Source organism: Nesoenas mayeri (genome assembly GCF_963082525.1).
Source record: "Nesoenas mayeri genome assembly, chromosome: 3".
Classification (NCBI taxonomy): domain Eukaryota; kingdom Metazoa; phylum Chordata; class Aves; order Columbiformes; family Columbidae; genus Nesoenas; species Nesoenas mayeri.
In genome coordinates, this window is record NC_137544.1 from 79,652,346 (window position 1) to 79,675,724 (window position 23,379).

General features: G+C 35.5%; 1 protein-coding gene across 1 annotated transcript in view; it reads left to right on the forward strand.

Annotated features, from left to right (window-relative positions):
* The window catches only part of RYR2 (ryanodine receptor 2), a gene marked incomplete at both ends in the record, with an annotated part of 394,128 nt that overhangs the window by 286,089 nt on the left and 84,660 nt on the right, over positions 1–23,379 (forward strand). Inside the window, 10 exons of the mRNA XM_080342351.1 lie at positions 1,712–1,790; positions 2,435–2,524; positions 3,658–3,795; positions 5,924–6,001; positions 8,861–8,936; positions 9,871–9,994; positions 13,302–13,417; positions 14,970–15,034; positions 16,976–17,097; positions 20,394–20,443. Coding sequence (XP_080198477.1) covers positions 1,712–1,790; positions 2,435–2,524; positions 3,658–3,795; positions 5,924–6,001; positions 8,861–8,936; positions 9,871–9,994; positions 13,302–13,417; positions 14,970–15,034; positions 16,976–17,097; positions 20,394–20,443 — 938 coding nt within the window. The remainder of the gene's footprint in view (positions 1–1,711; positions 1,791–2,434; positions 2,525–3,657; positions 3,796–5,923; positions 6,002–8,860; positions 8,937–9,870; positions 9,995–13,301; positions 13,418–14,969; positions 15,035–16,975; positions 17,098–20,393; positions 20,444–23,379) is intronic.

The following is a 23,379-nucleotide window of genomic DNA, read 5'->3' on the forward strand; positions in this document are numbered from 1 at the left end:
GAGCCCCATTCTCCTTTGTCTAGAGTAGTCTTACAGCAGTGTGGTTAACCACTATATTGTGAAAAATGCCACTTGTATACATACAGTTGCTTCAATTGCCTTCTTGAGTTTCTGTCTGTATTAACATCCAGAACACAGAGTGCTGTCAGTAGATTGATACCTTTTTTATAGCATGCTTAAACATATATGCACATTGAAATTTTGTAGCAAAAGCCATAATCTAGACTGGAATATGGAAATCACATAACTGGCCATTAAAACTCATTTGTCTAAGAGGTATTTAAGATATATGAAGATTTAACAAAATTTAGTAAGGATATTATCTAATCAAAGGCAACTTTATCTGTTGTATTTTCAGAGGAAAATTGTAGATAGCCAGAATATATTTGAAAAACTCAGAAAATGTTACTTAACATTACCTAAATCATCAGTCATCTCATTGCCGTAAGAGTCAATAGTTCTGCGATGATTCAAGTCAAAGAAAGCACTACTTTTATCAGTGTCACTTCCAGCCTATCCTATATTTTTTTAACATGCAAGTCCTGCATCACAGTGCTTGATAGTCCTACACCTGTTTATATGAAGCTTTAGATAATATGACCTTATTGTAATTGTCAATTTATTGTAGTCCTGAAATTGCTCAGTTATACCATTACTAGAGTTCCCTTTGAAATACATACTTCCAAACAATAAAGAAAATGGTGACCATGCTGGATGAATATTTTTTTACCTTTGTGTGGGGTTAGGCTCAGGAAAACTGTTACTCTGACGTAATTTTTTTTTTGCATTTCTGCTTTTTCTCACCTTATGACTGAAGATTAAAAACCAGACTCTTCTACTTTGCAGTAGATGGCACTGTAACGCTTTTACTGCCAAAATTCTTTGTCTTAGGAGGAAAGATTTTGCTATTCCGTAAGTTGTCAAGAAGCAATTATTGCCTTTCATTTGTAGGAATGCAGATGCGGTAAAATACTGATATTTGATACATTATTTTTGGAAGAGGATTTTGTCTCTTGTGCTTGTTTTACAATTAAGGATAGCTGATTTTCCTTTACTGCTTAAGAAACCTTAACTTCTGCGGTCTTGTACACCTGTTGAAGGCTAGTGTATTCATTTGTGTTGGGTTTTTTTTTTTTCCTTTTTCAATGTGTAATAAGAATTTTAATATTTTTAATTTTCACTGGGCTTTTGGAAAATAGAGCCTCGAGCATATAACTTTTTCAGTTGTCATAAGTTATAGTGCTTCAAGCATAGAATAAAATTTATAGGAATATATAAAATAGACAATGTGCTTCAAAAGGGACTGTTAGGCCACTTAGTTTATAATGGACATGTACAGTAAATTACCACCCTATTTCTGAAGCTATGGGTCATAGTTACATCTTTAATCTTAAAAAAGTATATCTTAGTAATAGAAGTATGTGACAAAAAGCATGAGTGCTCACTATCATTATTGATTTTTCCCTGCACATGTGTGATGAAAAAGTAGACTCCTACAACAATTGCGGTTCATTCAGTGCTCATTAAATAACTTAGATTTTTTTGTCTTGATTTAACTGAGACTTGGAGCAAACTGTATGTGAGGAAACAAAACACAGTACGATGCTCTGAATGGATGTATGCACTGCTAATTATTTGAATTTTTTCTTTAAAACAAAAGCTTTCACATTTTAGCATGTGATGTAATGGCTATTTTTTTCTTCACTTTCAGCATTACAATCCCTGAAAAGCTAGAATATTTCATTAACAAGTATGCAGAACACTCTCATGACAAATGGTCAATGGAAAAGGTAAAATCTATATTCCTGTTAAAGCAAAATCAGAATTTTATTTTATTCCTTTTCTTTAAAAGAATTTACTCTGGATATGGTTATTTTTGATAATGCTACAAGTTGGCACGTAGGTAAGATATAAACCTGTATTTTCTTGAAATGTATTGGGGGGAAAGTTCTGTGAGTGCACATGAGTATTTCAAAATAGTGTTTAAAAATGTAACTATTTTTATTGTTGATCTTTGAGTAAATATACTTGCTAATTATTGTTTATTATAGTTTTATTGGCTTCAAATTTCAATTTTTAACCAAAAAAACCTCTTTAGGGTTTTTATTCCTTTTTGTGTACCCAGCATTAAAATGGTTCCTCAGCTGTAGCACAGTATTCTGCTCTGTAGAAATATTTAAAAGAAAAATGTATTTAAATGATAGCTTTCTGTAATCATTAATTTTCAAAAAGATGGCATGCTACGTAATACATGTCATTATGTGTAGGAAATATAAATGTTGGTTGAGAAAATGTTGAGAAAATTGCAGAAAGGAAATTTGAAGATAACTTCTCTGCAGAAGCATTGTTCAGTTCCTTTGTACCAAAAAAACCCAGGATTTGTCATAATTCTTTTGCTTTTCCCCATTTTTTCCTCTATTATTTCTGTTTTCAGTTTGCCAATGGATGGACATATGGTGAAACATATTCTGAATCTGCAAAAGTGCAACCATTAATGAAACAATATAAGTTACTATCTGAAAAGGTAAGAAATTTGTTCATTCTTGATACAGGGTGACTGAAAGATTGCTTCATTCACTCTGAAAATATCACCTTGTGTTTACAGCACTTTTAAAAAATTTATTTAGAGTAAGTCAGCTAATGCATGTAATGTTGCCTTCCTTAAAATCTCAAAAAGAGATGGAAAGGGTTTATTTTCCAATAAATAGGCCATTCAACCTATTGTCTCATTGTCAAATTTACATGGCATATCTTATGGTGAAACTGAAGTGTTATATTACCAGTATATTTTTTACAGTAAAGTCATACAGGAATGCCTACTTGCTTAGTGAAGAGTTAGGTTTAGGCTTTGTCAGTTCTGCAGCAGAGGGCTACCACAATGATCAGAAGGCTGGAGAAGCTAATAAATGACGCAAGGCTGAAGGAATTAGATTTGTTCAGCCTAAAAAAGAGAAAGCTGACAGGGATATAATCTGTTTCCCAGCACCTAAATGCTAGTGATAGAGAAGATGGATGTGTTCTTTTCATGGGGATGCACAGTGACAGGACAAGAGGCAATGGATCTAAGTTGATTCAGCAGAAATGCCTTCTGGAAATCCTTCAGAACTTAAATCTTGGAATAGGTTGTCCAGAGAAGTGGTAAAATCACCTGCACTGCAAATGTTAAAGGCATGACATGGCAAGCCCTAGATAACCTGATTCTAATAACTGTTGACAGCTCAGTTAGGTTAGCTTATCTGACCTCAACAGAGGTTTGAGCCAGATAGTGTCCAGAGGTCCATTCCAACACAGACTTTTTAAATGATTCTGTGATTATGGTTTTTTTTGTTTCATGTAACAGACAAAACACTGCATTATTCCTGATAATGACTGCTCTACCTTTGAGTTCATATCTGAGAATACCATTAACACACTTATTCCTGTGATTTTCAGCTTCCTGCAGGGCCACAATTCTTCTGCCCACCTCTGTAATGACAAATAAACTTTTTAATATCTTATATGTGATTTATTTGCTTCTTTGCAGCATCCCTTGGCAATAGAGGCTGATTTCAGTACATTTCTTTGCATCTCAGTATAACCAGGCAAAAACCTGAGTTAATTTTTGGTCTGTACAGCTACATAATAAACAAGGCAATTATTGCATGTGTGTTCTTCTAGGAGAAAGAAATTTATCGATGGCCAATCAAAGAATCACTGAAAACTATGCTGGCATGGGGATGGCGAATTGAAAGAACACGGGAGGGAGATTCCATGGCACTGTATAACCGGACACGTCGCATATCTCAAACTAGTCAAGTGAGCCATTTTATTAAGAACTTATTTTAAAAAAGGCATGCAAAATCTACTCTCCAATCTTCTTTTTTAGAAGTGATGAAATAAACCTGTAGTATAAAAATACGTGAAAACATTTTTCACAAGCAATTGTATGACTCTGAAGATGGGTATGGATTTCTATTAACTAAAGCTGGAACTTCCTTTCACTGTTGCAAAGTAATATGTTAATAAATATTTTTCAAAATGCCGAACAAAACTGAAATAGGAAGGTATTTGTTCACTTGATTTAAAGTTAGCTACCTTATTTACGGGACTTGTTTATATTAGTAGATGATTATGCATTAATAGTGAGTATTAACAAGATTTTAGTCTGCTATTTTTTTTTTTTTTATTTAGTGTCTATGGATGCCTCTAAGATTGTAAAGAAAAAAATAAGGGTACATATATAAATTTAACTTATTTTTTAAGGTCCATTAATAGAAACATCAATGTTAATGCAGCATAAAGTTTACATCTATAGACAGCCAACATTCTGAAAATGTTAGGTAGCTTTTTTTCCTTTAGAATAGCTTTCCTAAATCAAAATGCTCTAAGGATAAAAAGGAAAATTACTAACACTTTATTCTCTTAGAGCTGTATATACATTGCAATTAAATTGGGGAGGGGAGAAAATCTTTCTCTCTGATTCACACAGGTGCCCATGGAGCAAAACCAACTGGGGAACTAAAATGGAGGGCAAAAATCTTTCCCTCTTCTCTCCACTCAACTCTGCACTATTTACATGTGTGAGTGGTGATACACCTGTGAAAAATGAGCAGTTGAACCTGTCTCTGCACTATCTATAGACACTAGAATGAGTATATCAAGTGATTTGATTTAGCACTTGGACTAAACTGTACACTATAGTTTGTACACTATAATTGCCTTTCAAAATTCTTGACTTCCAAATTTACTGACTTTTAGGTGTTTATAATACCAGCCCCAAGACCATACTGACAGATATATTCATATATACTTCAAGCATAAGGAACTCATTACAATGAATAGCTTTACAGTTGAGATTCAGATTACATCAAGATATAAAAACAGCTTTTGTAGCTGTTCCAGTCTTCCCTTACTATAATGAAATTACTTTTATAGAGGACTTTCTGAAGTCTAAGATATTTCTGTACTTCAGAGTCCACTATCATATTAATAGTCATTCACTGTTTAAAATGTGTTGTGCTGTCATCACACATGCACACAAAATAGCACTGATTATCTGAGAAATTTCAAGTATTTTTAATCAGTAGCTTCATGTTAATGAAACAATGTTTGCATTGTTTGCTTTAAAAACCAATACTTTATCAGTATTTATTTGCTGTGTGGTGCTTGTACATTATTCTCTGTTAAAAATGCCTGCCTTTTGAAATTAGGCCTTTGAACTTCTAGGCCTTGTACATTCTCATATATGTGCATACGAAAATAGTATCAGACATAGGAACAAAATTCTGAACACTGCTCTTTCTAGAGGGAGGTGTACCTGTGGGGAACATGAGTTTATCTGTTTCAGCAGAATCCACAGAGGAAAGCCCAGCAATGCCACTTTTCTATCCACATTTCTTGCATCAGTGGCTTACCATCCAGGGAATCTCCATCATTGTTTCCTCTTCTTCGAACATTTCTGTCAATGTAATGAGCATACATGTGACAAATTTAGGCAGTAGAAAGAATGACAAAATAGTGATGTTTTCTGAGTGGGGGGGAAAGACAGAAGGAAAAAGCTACGTATTTAGTAGATTCTATTCCTACATATAGAAATGTTGAAAAGCCAAATTAAAAGTTTGATTTTTGCCTGAGTTTACATTAAACTAGCTTGTATGAGTTAAAATCTTAAATGAGTTCATGGGAAATTTGCATTCAAATGAGGGGAATTTGTGCCTGATAGCTCACTGTCTTTCGGAAGAAAATATCTAGACCTTTGCCAAAATCTCATTTAAGTTTACCATCCTTGATGAGTTTTCAGTTGGGCTACATAGGATCCTTTCGCTCTCTAGAGATATGCAAGTGAATTTTCCTTAAGTTCTTTCATTATGTTCAGTATCTTGTTAACTCTTTCATATCAAATGCTTGCATAACAACTCCAGTGTTTTGCATGTTTGTCGTTCAGATCTCTGTAGATACAGCCCATGGTTACACACCTCGAGCAATTGACATGAGCAATGTCACCCTCTCCAGAGACTTACATGTAAGTCACAAACACTTAATATGCCTACCCTTGTTTTACATTTTTTTTTTCTTTTCAGCTAGTTTATTTTAAAAAAATGTAGTGCCTTATGTTACTTTCTTTTACTTTGATACACTTTTTTTTAACTTTTTTTTTGTTGTTGGTGTTAGTCTTTTTCATCATTGGTCTTTGATTCTCTTTTGCTTTAAAAAAACGTCATTCATGTTGAAAAGCTTTGAAGTTTATTTTAGTGCTGGCTGTCTTTGTGAACATCTGTTGTTTTAAAGGGAATCCGCTTTAGAAGAGCTTGAAGGATCAGCTTTTTTTCTGTTTATAATTCATTTCTCCACCATCTTCCCAAAAAATTTTGTCATTGCTCTTTTTTCTAAACTGAAGAAATAAGAATCAGGATCCATTATTACAACAAACATTGTGAGAATAGAGAATGAAGAGATTGGGGGCAGGATTTTGACTGATCTGTCAGTAAATTGCTGTTATTGAGAACAAAACCTTCATTTGATAAACAAGTGCTGTTTCTGCCTTTAGAAAGGGGGTTTTTCTTAATGTTTGATGGAGTATGGTGCTAGTTTTTACAGTCTACTAATTTGCTGTGAGTATGGTTACAATATTATGTAGACATACACTAGACAGTTTTAATTAGTTAGCACGAGTGTTTGTGCCAGTGTAGTGATGGCAACACAGCTTTCAAAACTGGCTGCAGAAAACTCCTTAATCACAGGGATAAAGTTTGTCCATATTGAGCTCTGTCCTAGTGCAGTGGAACAACAGCAGTAGTAAATTGCCTAACTGTACAGTATATACTGTATTGTTCATCCGATCATATTCTCTAGTCGATTTTCCCTCCTTGATTCCTGTCTTGTAGTTTTCAATTTTGTATTTCTAACCATTGTAGGTTGCTGATGAGCTTTACAATTATCAGAATTTGCTGCCATTTAACCATCATGCTTGAGTTAAAACATGCTGATCATCCCAGAGAGTTAAAAAAATGTATAACTGAATAACACTATGGTCATTACACTCTTATCTTAAACTGATGGAACAGCTTAATTATATAATTTAACACTTGTATAGACTGTGTGTAGTTGAAAGTCTGTGCAGACTTTGTTTAGTGCTCGTGAGATAACTCTTGATGTAAACATCCTCATAACGTTATGGTGCAGTAAACCAAACCCAGAGAAAAGTAACCAGCTTGTCACAAAAGAGTAAAGAAATGGCTTTATAACTTCTATTACTCCCTTGGTTATTATTTTATGCTATACCCTCTAACAATTGTCATTAATTTTATTTTCCTTGTAGCTCTAAGCTGTAAAGCAGAGCTGGTTGGCTTTATGATTCATTCATGCCCTTAATTATGAAAATAAATCTTCTTTGAAAGCAGCTTCAAAATCCGTTATTTGAAACCTAAGCAAATTCAATTAAAATGCAATTTCAGGTATTAATTGTCCTGATACTGTCATTCAGGAAATATCTAAATAGGTTAGCTATTAATGAGATCTGAGTTTTAAAAAGGAACTTTACAGGAAGTTGAACTTTTTTTCATGTTTATTATCTTTAAACTTGAAGTTCAGGGTTAGATTATTCAACCTTTTTTTAAATTGCTGGGAACAGTTGTTACGAAAAAAGTTGTTAGTTGGTTTGTTTTTAACCAGTACATAAGAACTGGTGCTATTGAATGTTGACATCATCCTGTGCATGTACTGTGCTAGCAGGGATCATGACTATGTCTAAAACTGTAAGTCTGGGAAATACTTGTCCTTTTGGTCTTAAGTGGTCAGCTGGTTACATCTTGGCTCCATGAGTAGCTAGATCTTGCTCTGAGATCACCTTCATAGCACCCTGCTTTCCAAGGAAAGAAAACCCAGACTACTCTACATTCTTCCAAGGTTCTAATTGGGATTATCAAAACAACAGGAGCAGTTTGTTCTTGGCAGAAGGCGTCTACCATATAGGAGAGACATGTGTCCACTGCAGAAAAGTTTATGAAGCTAATTGTCCTATAGACAAGCAAGATAAGACCGGAAAGTTTCAAGTTGTTATCTGAGTGGTATTAAAAAATACTGGTCACTCAAACCCCTTATTGAAGATGAAAAGAATGCTTCTGGAGGTCCACAAAAGAAGTGAAAAGGGAAATCTAGAGAAAATTCCACCACTGCATACAACTAGAGGGAGGAGAGGTGTGTTTAAAAAGTTGAAATAGTAGTTCCTACTAGTTAGAGGCTGAAGAGCTTGTCTGTGTTTTGCTTTGTTTGATGACTAGCTTCTAGTTTACCAGTCTGAAAGAGGTTGTTTTATAGGAAGAATTTACTTATCTGTTGTGCACACTGGGGGAGAATTTCATGCTCAATAAAAAACCTATGGCTGCCTTTATGTAGTCCATGGTAAAATGGTTGGTGCTTTGAACAGGGTGCTCACACAGATTGAGTATCCGCCTTGACCAGGCTATAGCCATCAGTTTGTAGTCAGCCTCAGCCAGCCAGAACAGTCTTGATTCAATTCTCAGGCTTGCTGTTCTTTGTTTCCCTTACCAGGACCTTCAGGGGGTTCTTGCTGGCATTGTTTTGAGAATCAAGTCCCCGTCTGATACCCCAGTACTCATTTGAGACTATACTCTTCTTAGTGGTTCCTCCTGGTTTTTATTAATGGTTTTCTGTTCAGCACCAGCTTCCTAAGTCTTATAGATAGACCCACATTCTGTATCTTAATTTTTCCATAAAAACTCTTGGTTTCAGTGAACCGTTACAGTGTAACTGTATTGAACCTGTCAGAGAACAAAAATTATTATTTAATATCAACCAGGAATTTGTCCTCTTGGGGGTTAACCGTTGCAACACATATCACTAAGCTCTCCATTTTCCTAAGGCTATGGCTGAGATGATGGCTGAAAACTACCATAACATATGGGCAAAGAAAAAGAAAATGGAGCTTGAAGCAAAAGGTAATATTAACTACAGGTATTTACAGTATTTTAAGTTCTCTATAGTTAGCTTAGATCAAGTATTTGAGAATACAGATTGAAAAAAAAAAAAGAACAGCAAATTTAAATTAACAAGGACGAGATAGCAAATTATCTATTCTTAATTACATGTTATCTGATCTGTGATGTCTGGAAGTTTTTATAGTACTGAATGTAACAGTTCCTGTTGAAGAAGTTTTTATGAAGATATTTATATTAATGATAGCAACTTTGTTTTCCTGCCAAATTAACTATCTGCATTCAGAGATATATCAATATATCGGCTATATGTAAGCAATGTAAATGCAGTTTATTCTGTTTACCTCTCTGTTTTGGCAGCATTCTTTTGCTCAGATGCAACAGTTATCCAAACCACATTTGAATACTGTCCTCTAGTTTTCTGTCTTTAATTTATTACTATAAAGCAGAACTATATCACCTCCATATATTTTTAGATATATGTATATCTTGCTAAATTCCCTTTTTTTCTGACATCAGAATGTTTAAAAGCAGGAATCTGTTTATGTTTACATATTTGTTTATAGGTTGTTTTTTTATGAAATTATATGTTACTTATTGAAAGATTTTCAGTTTCCTTGAATGAAGTTGTAATGATAATAAATATTCATAACAGTTTAGCACTTTTTTATTCTTTGAGTTTTTGCAGTAGGTTCAACATATTTACCTGTTACTTGCAGTGACTTGGTTATGTTAGAAGTATGTTCACAGCCACGTCTAAATTTTCTATCTGAACATTTTTTAGGTTTGTGTAACATAAAAGTGCATTGTTATTTCAGAATATATTTTACTGTAACATGCTATGTATTATTATGACAGTGCTTTTATATACTAGGACCTACCATGTAAACAGATAGTGCTCTAACTTCTTTTTAATTCTCTTGATATTCCATAGTAGGAGGAGGCAACCATCCTCTTCTTGTTCCTTATGATACACTCACAGCCAAAGAAAAAGCCAAGGACAGAGAAAAAGCACAGGATATTTTGAAGTTTCTACAGATTAATGGATATGTTGTCTCCAGGTAATTCTCTGTTCAGTATTAGTGTCACAGAAGGTTTCTAATACTACCCAGTAGCCTTTTTTAAAAATTTATTTTTTTAAATTTTTTATTAAAAGAAAAATCTACGATCATTTTTAGGTTTTAGTACCTGGGAGTAAGGTTGAACTCCTTCATATAGAACATTGCAAGGAAGAAATGGATTGTGGAGTTAGTAGCAGGGTTTTTGGAAGGCACAAGCAGAGTTCTGCAGAATCTCTGGGTGTCTTCTTCCTCTTCTCTCAACACTGCAGCATGCTTTTTCTTCATAGTGTGTATACATACATCCAACTGCTAGTAAACTTATTAATTTTCTACAAATCTTCATTACAAGTCAGGCACATGGACCTCTCTATAGAAATTTCTAAGCAATTGCTTTGAAAAGACAGTTTTAATTCTAAAATCTACTACCCATTTTTTTCAACTGAGTTAATTTGTAGTGTTGTTAAAATATTTTAAAAGTGAAAAATTATGTTTAAAAAACTTTTAAACAATCCACAGTGTAAATGCAATAAAAATGAATAAATGTAATAATCAACAGATCATTTGTAATTCAGTTCATATGCATGCTATTCTCTGCAGAATAACATGTAGAATTCCTGTTGATTTTATTATTACATGTTTACCTATTAAATGCATTGTGAATAAAATTTTAATTAAGTTGGAAGCTTGTCTGCCTCATCAGCACGGCTGAAAGCATATCTGAGGTTTGTATGACTCGAACTTTAGTAAGTGAATGAAAGTGTCACAGAGATGGATTCAAGTAATCACTGTGAATTAATTAGCCTAGCATATCTATTTAAAATCTGCCTCCTTCCTTTCTTTTATATCACATGTGGAATTCATCCCATTTATAGAGTCCCTTAGCCAATCTAATAATTCTAGGTAAAATCTTTCAGGGTAGGTGGAATAATTCAATTTACTTCCCATCAATAGAGTAGGATGTACAAAGAAGGATGTCAATCAGCAAAGGTTTCTTTTCTCATCCCCTGTCAAAATGACAAAAGACTCCTCAGCTGTATTCAAGGTTGCAAATTCCTTTTTGACTAATTCTTTTTTATTTCTGTCTTACTTAAACACAAGTGTAAAGTGGCTTTTGGTTTTTGAAGCAGTGGAAGGCTAAGAGGGATGGTAAAATAATTGTTAAGTTGGACACTCATCATCTAGTAAAGAGTTCCTGCTGCACCTACATCCACCTGTGCTAGTCAAATGCAGGTCTCTCTGTCAAGTTCAACTCAATATTACCTGCTGCCCCTGTGACCACTGTGCTGTCTAAACAAGCGTTTGATTCACATTTTCCTTTGGTCTGCTTACCACTTGACTTTCTGCCATATATACCTTGCACACATTTCTTTCCAGTCTTCTATTTGACAGTGACCATTCTAGCCTAGTGCACGCTCATGTACACTGGCTTTAGGGAAGATACAAACACTTGCCCCCTGCCAAGCACGTGGCACTCAGGCATATGTGGCCTGTGACCCACAGTCCTACTCCGGCTGCTGACACTGAGCCCCTCACTTGCCTTACTGACATTGCCTCCTCACATCAGCTGTTTTTTTTGGGACACACAGCATTCCTTGCCCAGTGACTGGCAACTGGGATTCCCACTTGCTCCGGTTGGAGACACCACAGAGCAGGGGTGCCTTACCCTTGCGAAGGTCTGACTCCAGTTGCTGGCACCAAATCCACTCATGCCAGGCCTTTGCAGTACCTGGCACTCTGGGGTCAAAGTCTGTAGGGCCCATAGAGACATTCCCAAAAGCTATGGCCTTTCCAACTACTGACGCAGAGACCCTCATTCACTCCTGTTGCTGGCACCGCAGGCCTGGGGGCACCTACACTCCAAGTCTGACTCCAGTTGCTGGAGATCATGCTGATCTTGCTAGTAGGTGGCACTTACTCCTCACAGCACACACATACATGTGGGATAGTGAGCGAGATTACATAGATAGTTAAGCAAGGGTTTAATAAGAAGAAGGACAAACTCTAGAGAAGAGGTACAGGGCTCAGTCAGACAACTGTGTTGACAAGCCGCAGTTTACATGTGACTGGCCCTTTATATCTCTTTTTGTCTTTTCTCCACTTTGCTCTTCCTTGATCCTCCTACCCTGCACATTCCATCATTGGTTTGTGGCGTTCCATTGACCTGCCTCGGATATTCAAAATGCTCATGTTCTTCATATCTCTTCCTCTTAGGAGTTAGAAAATCCCAGTGGCCCTCTCCAAAGCTGTGCCTAAAGTTTCTGAATGGCCCATTAATAACTGGAGACTTTTGGTATCCAGCCTTGTCTCCTTTATCCCTTGTCTACCAGCTTTGTGTCTCTAAACATTCTTGTTTATGGCTTCCTTCTTATTACCCCTTTTGCATTGAGAAGATCCTCGATCAGATAATCTTAATGAAGCAGACACTATTGTACCATTACAAGTATCAGCTGACAAAGCCGTTTGCGTTTCAGAATGTCTTTTTCTGAAACTGAACCCTACTATCAGCAATGTTCTCATTTAAAGCAGGAATGTGCACTACACAGGCAGTTGTATTCAGTATATATACTCTTTTGACTTTCAAAAGAACCGAGTATTTAGTGATTCTGATAGTGGGGTGACTGACTCCCTTGCTGGTTAAGCAGAGCTTCTGCATGTGCTGTCATGATCCTGCAGAACCAACGCTTATTTCATTGCCAGCTTGTTCTTAGCAAACATCAGCCCATATCATGGAACCAGTCTCTGCAGATTCATACTTTTTGAAAGAAGATATACTTTTCATATCAGACTAGTAACTATGATGTACCATACTGGAAAAGGTAAACTGCAATTCCATCACTTCGTTTTGATTTTCCCCTGACAAATGCTAGGTAGCTATTCGAAGTTCTTCCATTACAAGCAGATTTTTTTGGGAAAAGTCATGATGAAGGAGACTAGATTTACTTCTGGACTGTTTAAATCAAAGCATTTTAGCAGTTTCAAAACTCTCTCACCCAATAATCAATCCCTGGAGGGAAATATGAGATATCATGCCTTACAAGTAAGGGAAAGAAATTACAATGATACTGGATTAATCTGATTGACTAGTCTCATTTTTCTTTAACTGTTTACTGGGAAATCTGAGTTTTATCTTAACAAATTGCTCAAAACCTGAATAATCATAAGAGTACTGTTTACTTCAAATACAGAACAGTTCTTATGTTAATACGCAGCTAATCATTACTAGAGAAAATGGCATCAGACTGCATGGAGAAATAAGACTGCTTTGAGTCCTCCTGATGTGTGAAAATTGATTTGCTTCTTTTTACAGAGGACTTAAGGACCTGGAATTAGACACACCTTCCATTGAGAAACGCTTTGCTTACAGTTTCCTTCAGCAGCTTATAAGATATGTGGATGAAGCACATCAGTACATTTTGGAGTTTGGTATAGTACTCCTTGTGCATTTTCATAAGAATTATTAACCAAGATGCTTGATTTTATAAAATCAATGAGAATTTTTTTTTTAATGACAAATTCTTGGACCATGAGTTTTCCCTCTAGTTTGCTGTAGCTGATGAAGATGATGAATTTTGGAAAGTCGTGTAGTTCACATATTAATTCCAGTTTCCCATGTTCACTCATCAGATGAAAAATGTTCAGCCAAAATTCATTATTTTTGTTCTTTGAAAAATAAAACTAGCTCCTGCCTTGTACTTATGCACAAATTGATTATCTCTCACATGTGCACATTAATAGTCCCTTTTTCACAGAGCAGATTAAACCAGTCATTTTTACCATTTTGAAATATTCTCTGGAGGAGAAAGGTGAATAGAGAAACCTCTAACAAACTCCCACTATGAGAATGTACTTTCACAAACACCTAGCATGTGTTTCATCAACAGTGCTATGAAAGAAACGATTTAACTTGATCTGCTTTTGTTAAAGATAAAAAAAATTAAAAAAAAATAAAAAAAATTTAAAGTTTGGTGGCTCAATTCAGCTTCTTATATGAGCAGTAAAAGCTAAAAACCTGGCCAGATGCAGCTTCTGTGTGACCATGGGAGTTGCAATGCCACATAACATAGATTGTGCCTCATGTGTAGGCATAGATGCTGTAATTAACAATACTAATGCGAGGAACAGTGAGAGTGAATAACTCACTACTCATTCAGAAGTCTATCTAATTTTAAAGTGGAAATTATCAAATTTTTGAATTATTATATGCCATTGTTACTTACAGCAGCAAAAGTCTGGCCTTGATAACTCATTGGGTTACTTCTGCTGTTAATGCCTGATTACCATGGCTTCATTCTACTTAATTACATAGAATTGGTATAACTGCAAGAATATGATAATGAATTAATACTGAAACAGTAGAAACACCAGTGGAACAAATATCATTCATATCCCTCAATGGATTTGTAAAAAGAAGATTATATATAAGGGATAAATAATCTGGGAGCTGTACCAGATTACGTCTGTAGATTGTATTTGATTTTTGTAGTAATTGGGGAAGGGTAGCAATTTTACTTTCATTTGGGTAGTTATAACCATTAATTTTGTTCTTTAGACAAGTCTACAAATAAGTAGTAAAAATATGGCAAGTCTCTTTCTCCTGGGAATGACTGGAAAAAGGTGTTCCATTAGAATCTGAGTTCAGGCTTCCAAATTGTTATCAATAACTAGAAAAATACAAACATAGGACTAGATTTTCATTTCACAAAAATATGCATGTCTCTTTGGACTATGAGATATCTACAGTCTCAGGAAGATTAGGACAATTATTCTTTACATATTTTATTTGCTGTAACTTTTCAACTCATGGGGTAGTCATAAAATGCCACTTTAACTATTGGATATTCTGTTTGTGGTATCTTAAATCTACAGTTAAAGATTACTAATATTAGTTGTTTATACTGTACACTTTCTAAGAAAAATACAGAGTAGACAGTAATTAGGATATATGACAGGGAGCTTAATTTTCTTTTCTCTGCAGATGGTGGCAGCAGAGGCAAAGGAGAGCACTTCCCATATGAACAAGAAATCAAGTTTTTTGCCAAAGTACAGTATATATTTTCTTTTTCTTTGTCAATGTAGTAATTAGTTGAAGTGAGAAAGTATTTATTAGTGAACATGACATTATTGTTGTTATAGATACACTTTCTGTGTTAAATTCATTATTTTATTAATTTAAAACTGTAATAATAAAAATAGCTTCAAAATCATGTAGGATGAAGTATAGATGTGAAAAAATTACAAGATTATATTCTTATTATTTCCTTGATCCGTGATATGTAACTTCTCGTATGCTATTCATAACCTCTGTACATTTTCTGTTTACTTAGTCTAATTCTGAAGATTTTTCTCTTTTACAATCTTCAGGCAGGTAAATGTGAGCAGTAGTTATTGGAATTAACCCAGCTATGTATCTGTCATTGTCAGCTTCCTTATTGCTTGTTTTAAAACCAAGCTGACATCTGCCTCACAGAATCACAGAATGGCTGAGGTTGGAAGGGCTCTCTGGAGGTCATCTAGTCTAACTTCATGGCTCAAGCAGTGTCACCCAGAGCAGGTTTCCAAGGACCATGTCCTGATGGCTTTTACTCTGCAGTCTCTCTGGGCAACCTGTACCAGTGCTCAGTCACCCTCATAGTAAAAAAGTGTTTCTTGATGGTCACGGGGGATGTACTGTGTTTCAGTTTGTGCCTGTTGCCTCTGGTCCTGTCACAAGGCACATTTGAAAAGAGCCTGGCTCCATCCTTTCAGATATTTATACACAGTGATGAGATCCTCCCTGAGCCTTCTCTTCTGCAGGCAGGAGAGTCCCAGCTGCCTCAATCTCTCCTCATTTGAAAGATCCTGTAGTGTCTTAATCACCTTTGTGGCCCTTCACTGGATCCTCTAGTATGTCAATGTTTCTCTTGTGCTTGGGAGCCCAAAACCAGACACAGCACTTCAGATGTGGCCTCACCAGTGCTGAGTAGGGAGGTAGAATTGCCTTCCTGGACCTGCTGTCAACAGTAACCCAGGATGCTCTTTGCCACCTTTGCAGTGAGGGTGCATTGGTGGCCCACGGTCAGTTTGCTGTCCACTGAGACCCCCTGGTCCTCCTCTACAAACCTTCTTTCCATCTGGCCAGCCTTCAGTGTGTACTGGTGCCTAGAGTTTTTCCTTCACAGGTGCAGAACTTTGCAGTTCCCCTTGCTGAAAATCATAAGATTCCTATCAGCCCAGGTCTTTTTGTGTCAAGAATGTTTTACACATGAAATAAGAAAATCTGCCTAGGCCTTTTGCATGTAAAAGCTTGTATGGTGTTTTCATATTAGTGAATAAACAAAGGCAGCTGTTTGCAGCATTTTCTAACCCTGATATCCTTGCATTAAACTGTAATCTCAATACCTTAGAGTTCTTCTGTGTGGTACTACTTACCAAGGTCATTGACTCAGAAGGTGGCATTCAGCCTTCTTTTGAACCATGCTCCAAAAAGGAAGCTTTTCTTATTAGTTGTTTATTTTGAATCTCCTCCTCCTGCAGTGGACACTGACTAGTAAAGTAAATAGGAAAGTTTCTGCACACAAGCCCTTGAGTGAGGTTGTTTTGGGAATTCTATTTGATAGCATCTAGAATTAAATGCTGTTAATGCACTGACAGTTATAGGTGAGTTTTTCTTAAACTGACAGTAAAAGGCATGAACAGTGATATTTCTGTCTGGATATGTGGTACAGGAAAAATCTTAAATTGTGAGATAAAATAAAGTTATACTTTCTGTTTTTAGTCTTCCTAAAAAACCTACAGGTCAATTCTCCTGCCTTTCCTGATGACATTTTAAGTGCCTTGAATTCTAAATAACTTCAAAGAATAGACATTAAAGAAAAAATACATAGGGATTTTAAAACAGGAAACATTTGAAATCTCCCATCTTTACTTTTGACTTAGAAAGAGTAATACAGAACATAGTAAAGAAAGCCCTGAGATAACCATGTCTTTCTGGTGTAATTTCAGGTTGTGCTCCCTTTGATTGATCAGTATTTTAAAAATCATCGCCTGTATTTCTTGTCTGCAGCAAGTAGGCCTCTCAGCAGTGGAGGCCATGCCTCTAATAAAGAGAAAGAAATGGTGACAAGGTAAAACTTAAAATAATATTAATGTGTATACATATGTATATGTGTGTTTGTCTTTAAACAGCAGCAGTTCATTGTGGGAAAGTGAAAAGTGGGAGGCAGGGAGATATTTTTATGAACACGCAAATTAAACTTTTTCCCTTTCTTTTCCTGTTAGGAAAATTCAATGTATAAAATGAAGAGAGAAGCACAAAGTTCTGATTTTTTGCTGCTTTAAAGATAGTGGTGATTATTGTAGTAAGCAGGGAACTGCATTTAGTGTTATGTGCAACAATACATCAGTTGCACAGGCTGTGGCATGAGCTATACAACTGTATATCAGTTTCACTGTTGGAAATATATATATACTGAAATTGGCATTCCTGCAAAATTTATTGTTGGTTGATTTAAAAGCCAAACTTATATATAACTGAGTTTCAGTAAGTATCATTACCATAGAAAGTAAAAGAGAGTTGCATTCTTTCTGCTCTCTGGTTTTCTAAATACAGTATTTATATGACAGAAATATCCACTTGAGCCTTTCTCTGAAGTGATCCACTTTTTAGACCATGTGTCCAATGTATCTTTTCACTTAATTTCACTTCTGATTGAACTGAAACCAATATTCCCAGTTTAGTAAGGTGGACTATAAGGACTTACTGCATACCTGTAATGTACAGATATCATAGTTGCCTTCTTGGCTGTTATTGGGTACCAAATCATGCAAAACAGAATTGCTATTCTTTGACGCCGACAGCCAACTGATGATCATACAGACATGCAGGGTTTGCAAGACTATGTGAATACTGAGTGAAGTTTCTAGCAACAGTACTAAGCATGAGTAATGGCTGTCTTGACCTGGTGTCATCTCATGGACTAATTTGATCTGGCAGCTTGGCCGAATGGCCTTCTTCAAATAACTAAAAAACTCAAAATGCATGCATCTAGATAATTTTTCACTCTGTGAGCTGCCATTTTTCTGTCTGTAGTGTCCTGGGTAACAATATTTTCACAGTTCTTAAGTCATGTCAATAAATCCCATACCTTTTGAATATATTAGCATACATGCTGCATAGATTCAGGACTTTTGCACCTATGATGTCTAGCTGTGTGAGATTCCTGAACATGTGGCCCAGCAAAAGCATCAGAGCTGCTGCCATACTTAGTGGAGTTACTTGCCATCCAGATTATAGACACTACAATATATGATTTATTTCTTGAAGTGTTGTTTGCGGCTATTTTGATAGATTCCCAACATTTTTTGTGTTGTGTTTGTATGGGTTATTTTTTGTTGGTGGTGTTGCATTTTTGTTTGTTTGGTTTTGTTGTTGTTTTTGTTTTGTTGGTTTGTTTTTTGGTTGGGTTTTTTGGTTGTTGTAGGTTGTGTTTGGTGGTTTTTTGTTGTTGTTGTTTTTTTTTCTTTGTTTGTTTGTTTTGGTTTTTTTGGGGGGGTGGGTGGGGTGGTTGGTTTGTTTGTTTTTTCCCCAACAGTATTGTAGGGAGCTTGCCAAACCTGAATTAGAGATTTTTTGTTGAATATTCCTCTTTGATTTGAGTGCAACTCATGCATAGCATTTTTTCAAGCTAGGGGCTGTTCCTGTCTGCCTTATTTTTCCAATGAAGATAAGCTTGCATTCATTAAGCTATGGAAGAGTATAATTTTGGGTATTGATAATGCAGTGACAGTATTAACAAGTGAAATAACCATGCCATGTTCAGCAAATACATGAAATCTAGGTCTGTTTTGTGGTTAGACATCTTCCTGAAATATGGTGGTGTTATATTCCATCTTATTTGTAAGCAGCCTCTTCAGGATTCAACTTTTTGCATTTCTCATCCATTAGACCTTCTTACAAGTCCTGGTACTACTGCAGTTGTATAAAATTTGTTCTGGACATCAATCTAAGTACTGGCCATTTGGACATTTGTATTTATTTATTTAACCTAAACTAATTACACTGGAGTAATAGATTCAGTCTGACTTTGTGAAAACATAGCATCTGCTGAATGCTACACTCAGTTGAATAACATATGTTAGAAAAAAAGATAGATTGTGAGCTATTTAATGTCTTCATTACAGTGGACATGGGATTTATATGATGCTATCATGCTTCTGTACATCTTTTCCTGTTGGACTGAGTGAACCAGGATCCTCATGAAAGAATATAGAATATATGTCTGCCTTAAGGAATAGAAAGTGCACAGAGATCCCTGAAACATGCACCAAGCAGATTCATTTCCAAAACAGAGCAGTTGCTGTTGCTATAGTGGATCACTGTGCACTAGCTAATTAGTGGGATTCAAGGGCACATTAACCTGGCTGTTCTGTTTCTGAACATAAATGTTTTCATTTGGCTCTACGCTCCTCTCTGTTAATGGAACAGGATGTTCAGATCTCCTTCATAAGCCGTGCAGACATGCTCATGGTGTCTTTTGTTTTTAAATGTGAGGCTGATAACTAGCCTGTGTGCCTAATAATTAAATAGCTTAATAAAATGACATGGTGGTGTTCATATCATTTTTAGCAGATGAGGGGTTTTGCAGCATAAAAAAATGACATCAAAAATAGATGATGCTCTTGGAGAAAATTCTCATAGTGAACTGGATCATGAAGATTGAGCTAACCCCTCCTAAATCTGGAGGCCAGGTCAATTTGAGTAGGACAGTATACTCCAACTTCTATGCATTAACACAAAACTTCATTCTTCACTGTTCTGAATGGGACACTGCTCATTGGCACAGGAAGTAATTCAAACATGTGAGTGGAAAACAGGGATCATATCCATTTTTGTTGTTTTTTAACCATGTAAGGGGCTATTTCTCATGTTAAGTGTGTTTAAAAGGCAGTGTATTTGAAAAGAAATTCTCACTGTGTTCAAGATGTTACGATCCAAATTGGGCTAGTTAAAGATTTGCCATTAGACACTTCAATTAATCTGATTTCCTCACCTTTTGTTTTCAAATTGTCAGTGGTATCCTGAACAACACACTGACCACATCTTAATTGTTAAAGCTTTGATGGTTATTACCTTGTGGGTTATCATATTGGATGCTTTTATATTAATTAGCTTTGCTTTTATTTTTTTTGTTTGTTTCTTTAATTATAATATGTGCTTATTTAACCATGTTTGTTAAAGATATGCACTTAAAAACTCTTTCTTTAGTACTCTGTCCCACATTCTGCTCAGATAATTGATTCTTTCTGCGTGACATCATGTTGCTTTTCCTGCTCATATATCAGCTGTTATTTTTTCTTTCTTCCCCCCACCTTATTATTTCCTTTTCCCTTCTCTTCTCTTTTATTTTTCTTTTGTCTTCAGCCTGTTCTGCAAACTTGGAGTTCTTGTCAGGCATAGGATTTCACTGTTTGGTAAGGAGACCCTTGACAAATATTAGCATGGCCATCACTTGGTTTTCTTTGCCATTTTTGCATTGTGTTACGTGCTGCTTTGTTGCATGCTGCATGGCTGAAATGCATGGTCTTCACAGACCAGTAAGTGTTTAGGCTGGTAGATCACGGAATTTATTAGATAGAATAAAAAGCTTCTGTAGTTAACAGTTTGGGGGGTTTTGTTTAGTTTTCTGTATGTCTTACCTAATATCTGGACTTCATTATCTTACCAAATAATTTTGCTGAGTTAATTATAATTACTAATTTGTCATATTATTCTAAGTCATTTGGGAAAAAATGGAACATCAGACATGCATTTGTGTTGGAAAGTAATTAAAGAAAATTTGTAGTGGGATGAAATGCTTAGTTATGTTCTGTGGAATTATGAAATATTCCCAGATGTGCTTGACTCCACATATGCATGTGTACTATCCTTCTGGTATTATCTGAATCTAGCAGGAGCTCGGTGTTTGTCTCATGCCATGTGAAAATCACTTAATTGAAGTAATTTTGAAGTCTGTATCAAGTTTCTACATTATATGCAATGTGTGGCACAGTTATATACTCTGCAATTTTTTGCTATGCCATTATTGATAGGTTAGTAGAAACACAATATCTTATGTGTCTATAGCTTCTATGATGGATGCATTGCAAACTTCAGCATCCATGAACATACCTAATTGTGTAATTATCTAACGAATTAGAATGTTATTAAGATTACATGCATCTAACTCAATTACTACATATTTTGTTCAATTTGAAGGGAAGAAACTCGCTGCAGCAATGTGGTGTTTAAAAAGCTTACATACCATTATGAAAAACATTAAACTGAGAAGAAAGATTGGAAGTTATTTTAGGATATCACTTTTAAATATTTTTTTGGGATGAGCTGAGTTGATTTTCCTGTAAAGCCAAAAGATCATAGCAGAAATGGAGTTATTTCTGCAGCTGTGTGGCATTGTGTCAGCTTTTTCTGAAGGATAGAATATGTCACAAATGTACACAAAAGTTCTGTGTTATACCCTAGTTTGTTTCTTTAAAGAATGAACTAGCTCAGGTATACTATTGAAATTTTGTAAATATTTTTTGTTATTGTGTGAATTTGTTTTTCTGCCCGCCCCCCCCCCTTTTTTTTTTTTTAAATGGGTAAGAGTTGAAGTTAAAAATCTTGAGTGAATGTACGTTTCTACACTACTAAAGAAAAGATCTTTTCTATCCCCACTCTCAGCTTTCTTAGTTCCTGTTTGGCTGGGTTCAAGTGGTAGAAGGAGACAAGTCAGAGGGGACCAAATGAGTGTTCACTATGGCCACAATTTGGTTTTTCACTTTTCCTAGGGTGCAGTAGCTAACAGAATACAAAATCTTTATGCCAACACAGAAGTGTACTGTCATTTTTCCATGAGTTATGACAAGGTCAGCATAAGACTCTGGAGCACGGTCATTTCTTGTGGACCTACTAACTCAAGTCAAAATCACCTGACAGTTTGCGTTACCTTGGCAGTGAATTATATCATGTTAGAAAAACTGAGTTGCACTTACTCTAGCAAAGACAATGACACTGTAGAAGCGGGGGGAATGCTCATGAGGACAGGCTCTGAGCACAGCTGGGGCCTAGAAAGTTATTTTTGTGCTTTAGGGGCATCTTGAATGAGCAAGCGTTGCTCTATAATAACCTTTCTTGATAGTGGGGAGTTTGCTATTACAAATATCAAAATGTTGTATATTTTTGCTCCATAGGTGTTTTATAATATCATGAATTTGAATGGTACTTCTGAGGATACAGCTACATGTATGAAAGTCATTAGTAAAAGTTGTGTAGCTTAAGTTGAATATAGAAGTCTTGATAAAATGGGAAATTAAGCATGCACATCTTCCAGAGTGAATTTAAACAGTTAATCTCATTTGATATATGCCACTGAGATTATGGAATTGGAATTCAGCATGGAATTATTATTTTGTTACAATGAGAATGTAGATTTTGATCCTAATAACTTACTGTTTGAGAGCTGTAGCTGGGCATCAGTAAGACTGTATTGATTTACTTTTGTTATTATTAGTGGGCTGAATTTGAAACTTTTTAGTGAGTATTTTGGTGAAATTAGCTTTTGAATTTATATTTTCTCAACTGAAAAAAACAAATTTATATGACTAGTTTGATTCCAGTAAGGCATTCTTTCTGTGTAAGTATGTAAGTATTAAAAAAAGAAAATCTTCATATTTGTAAGACAGACCCATGTAGTCTGAAACAAATTTAGCTAGGTGAGATATCAGGTAAGAAAGGCCTGGTTTTCCTCACTCCTTTTGGGGAACTTAGGAACTCCTCTAATTAAGTTCTCTAAAAAGAAACAGAAGGCTTTGTCTGCCTAATAACATCCTGGATTTATAAGTGTTTTTCCAGTGAGACATCCTTGAATCAATATCCATAGTACTTTCAAAATACAGCAACGGTTCTTCACTCCCGATATAATAATATGGCTTTCTAAAGTATGTGGGACTGCACCTCAGATTACTAAAGAAACTCAGTTGTGCAGTTCTTGGGATCAACTGCATTTGTAATACATGCTGAATAGTGATCCAACCATCAAGCTGATATTTGGACTAGCTCCTGGAATACTTTTATCCTTAAAACCTCTTGAACCGATGTTGTTTAGTATTTTTGTGTGTCCAGACTCTATTGTTTTGAGTTGTGTGAAGAGTTCCTCTAAGTAATAGCTCTTGTTTCAGTTTTTATTGTATTGGATTGTACACTATCACCTGCCACACTTTCATGATATAACAAAATTTTATATGGTGCACATTCATTTCTGTGTCAGGGCATTCTGTATCTAGTTTTCAGGCTTCTGAAAATTAAGAACATTTTTAATTAAAAAAAAAAAAAAGAATGTTTTTAATTTAATGAATGTACATATCTACAT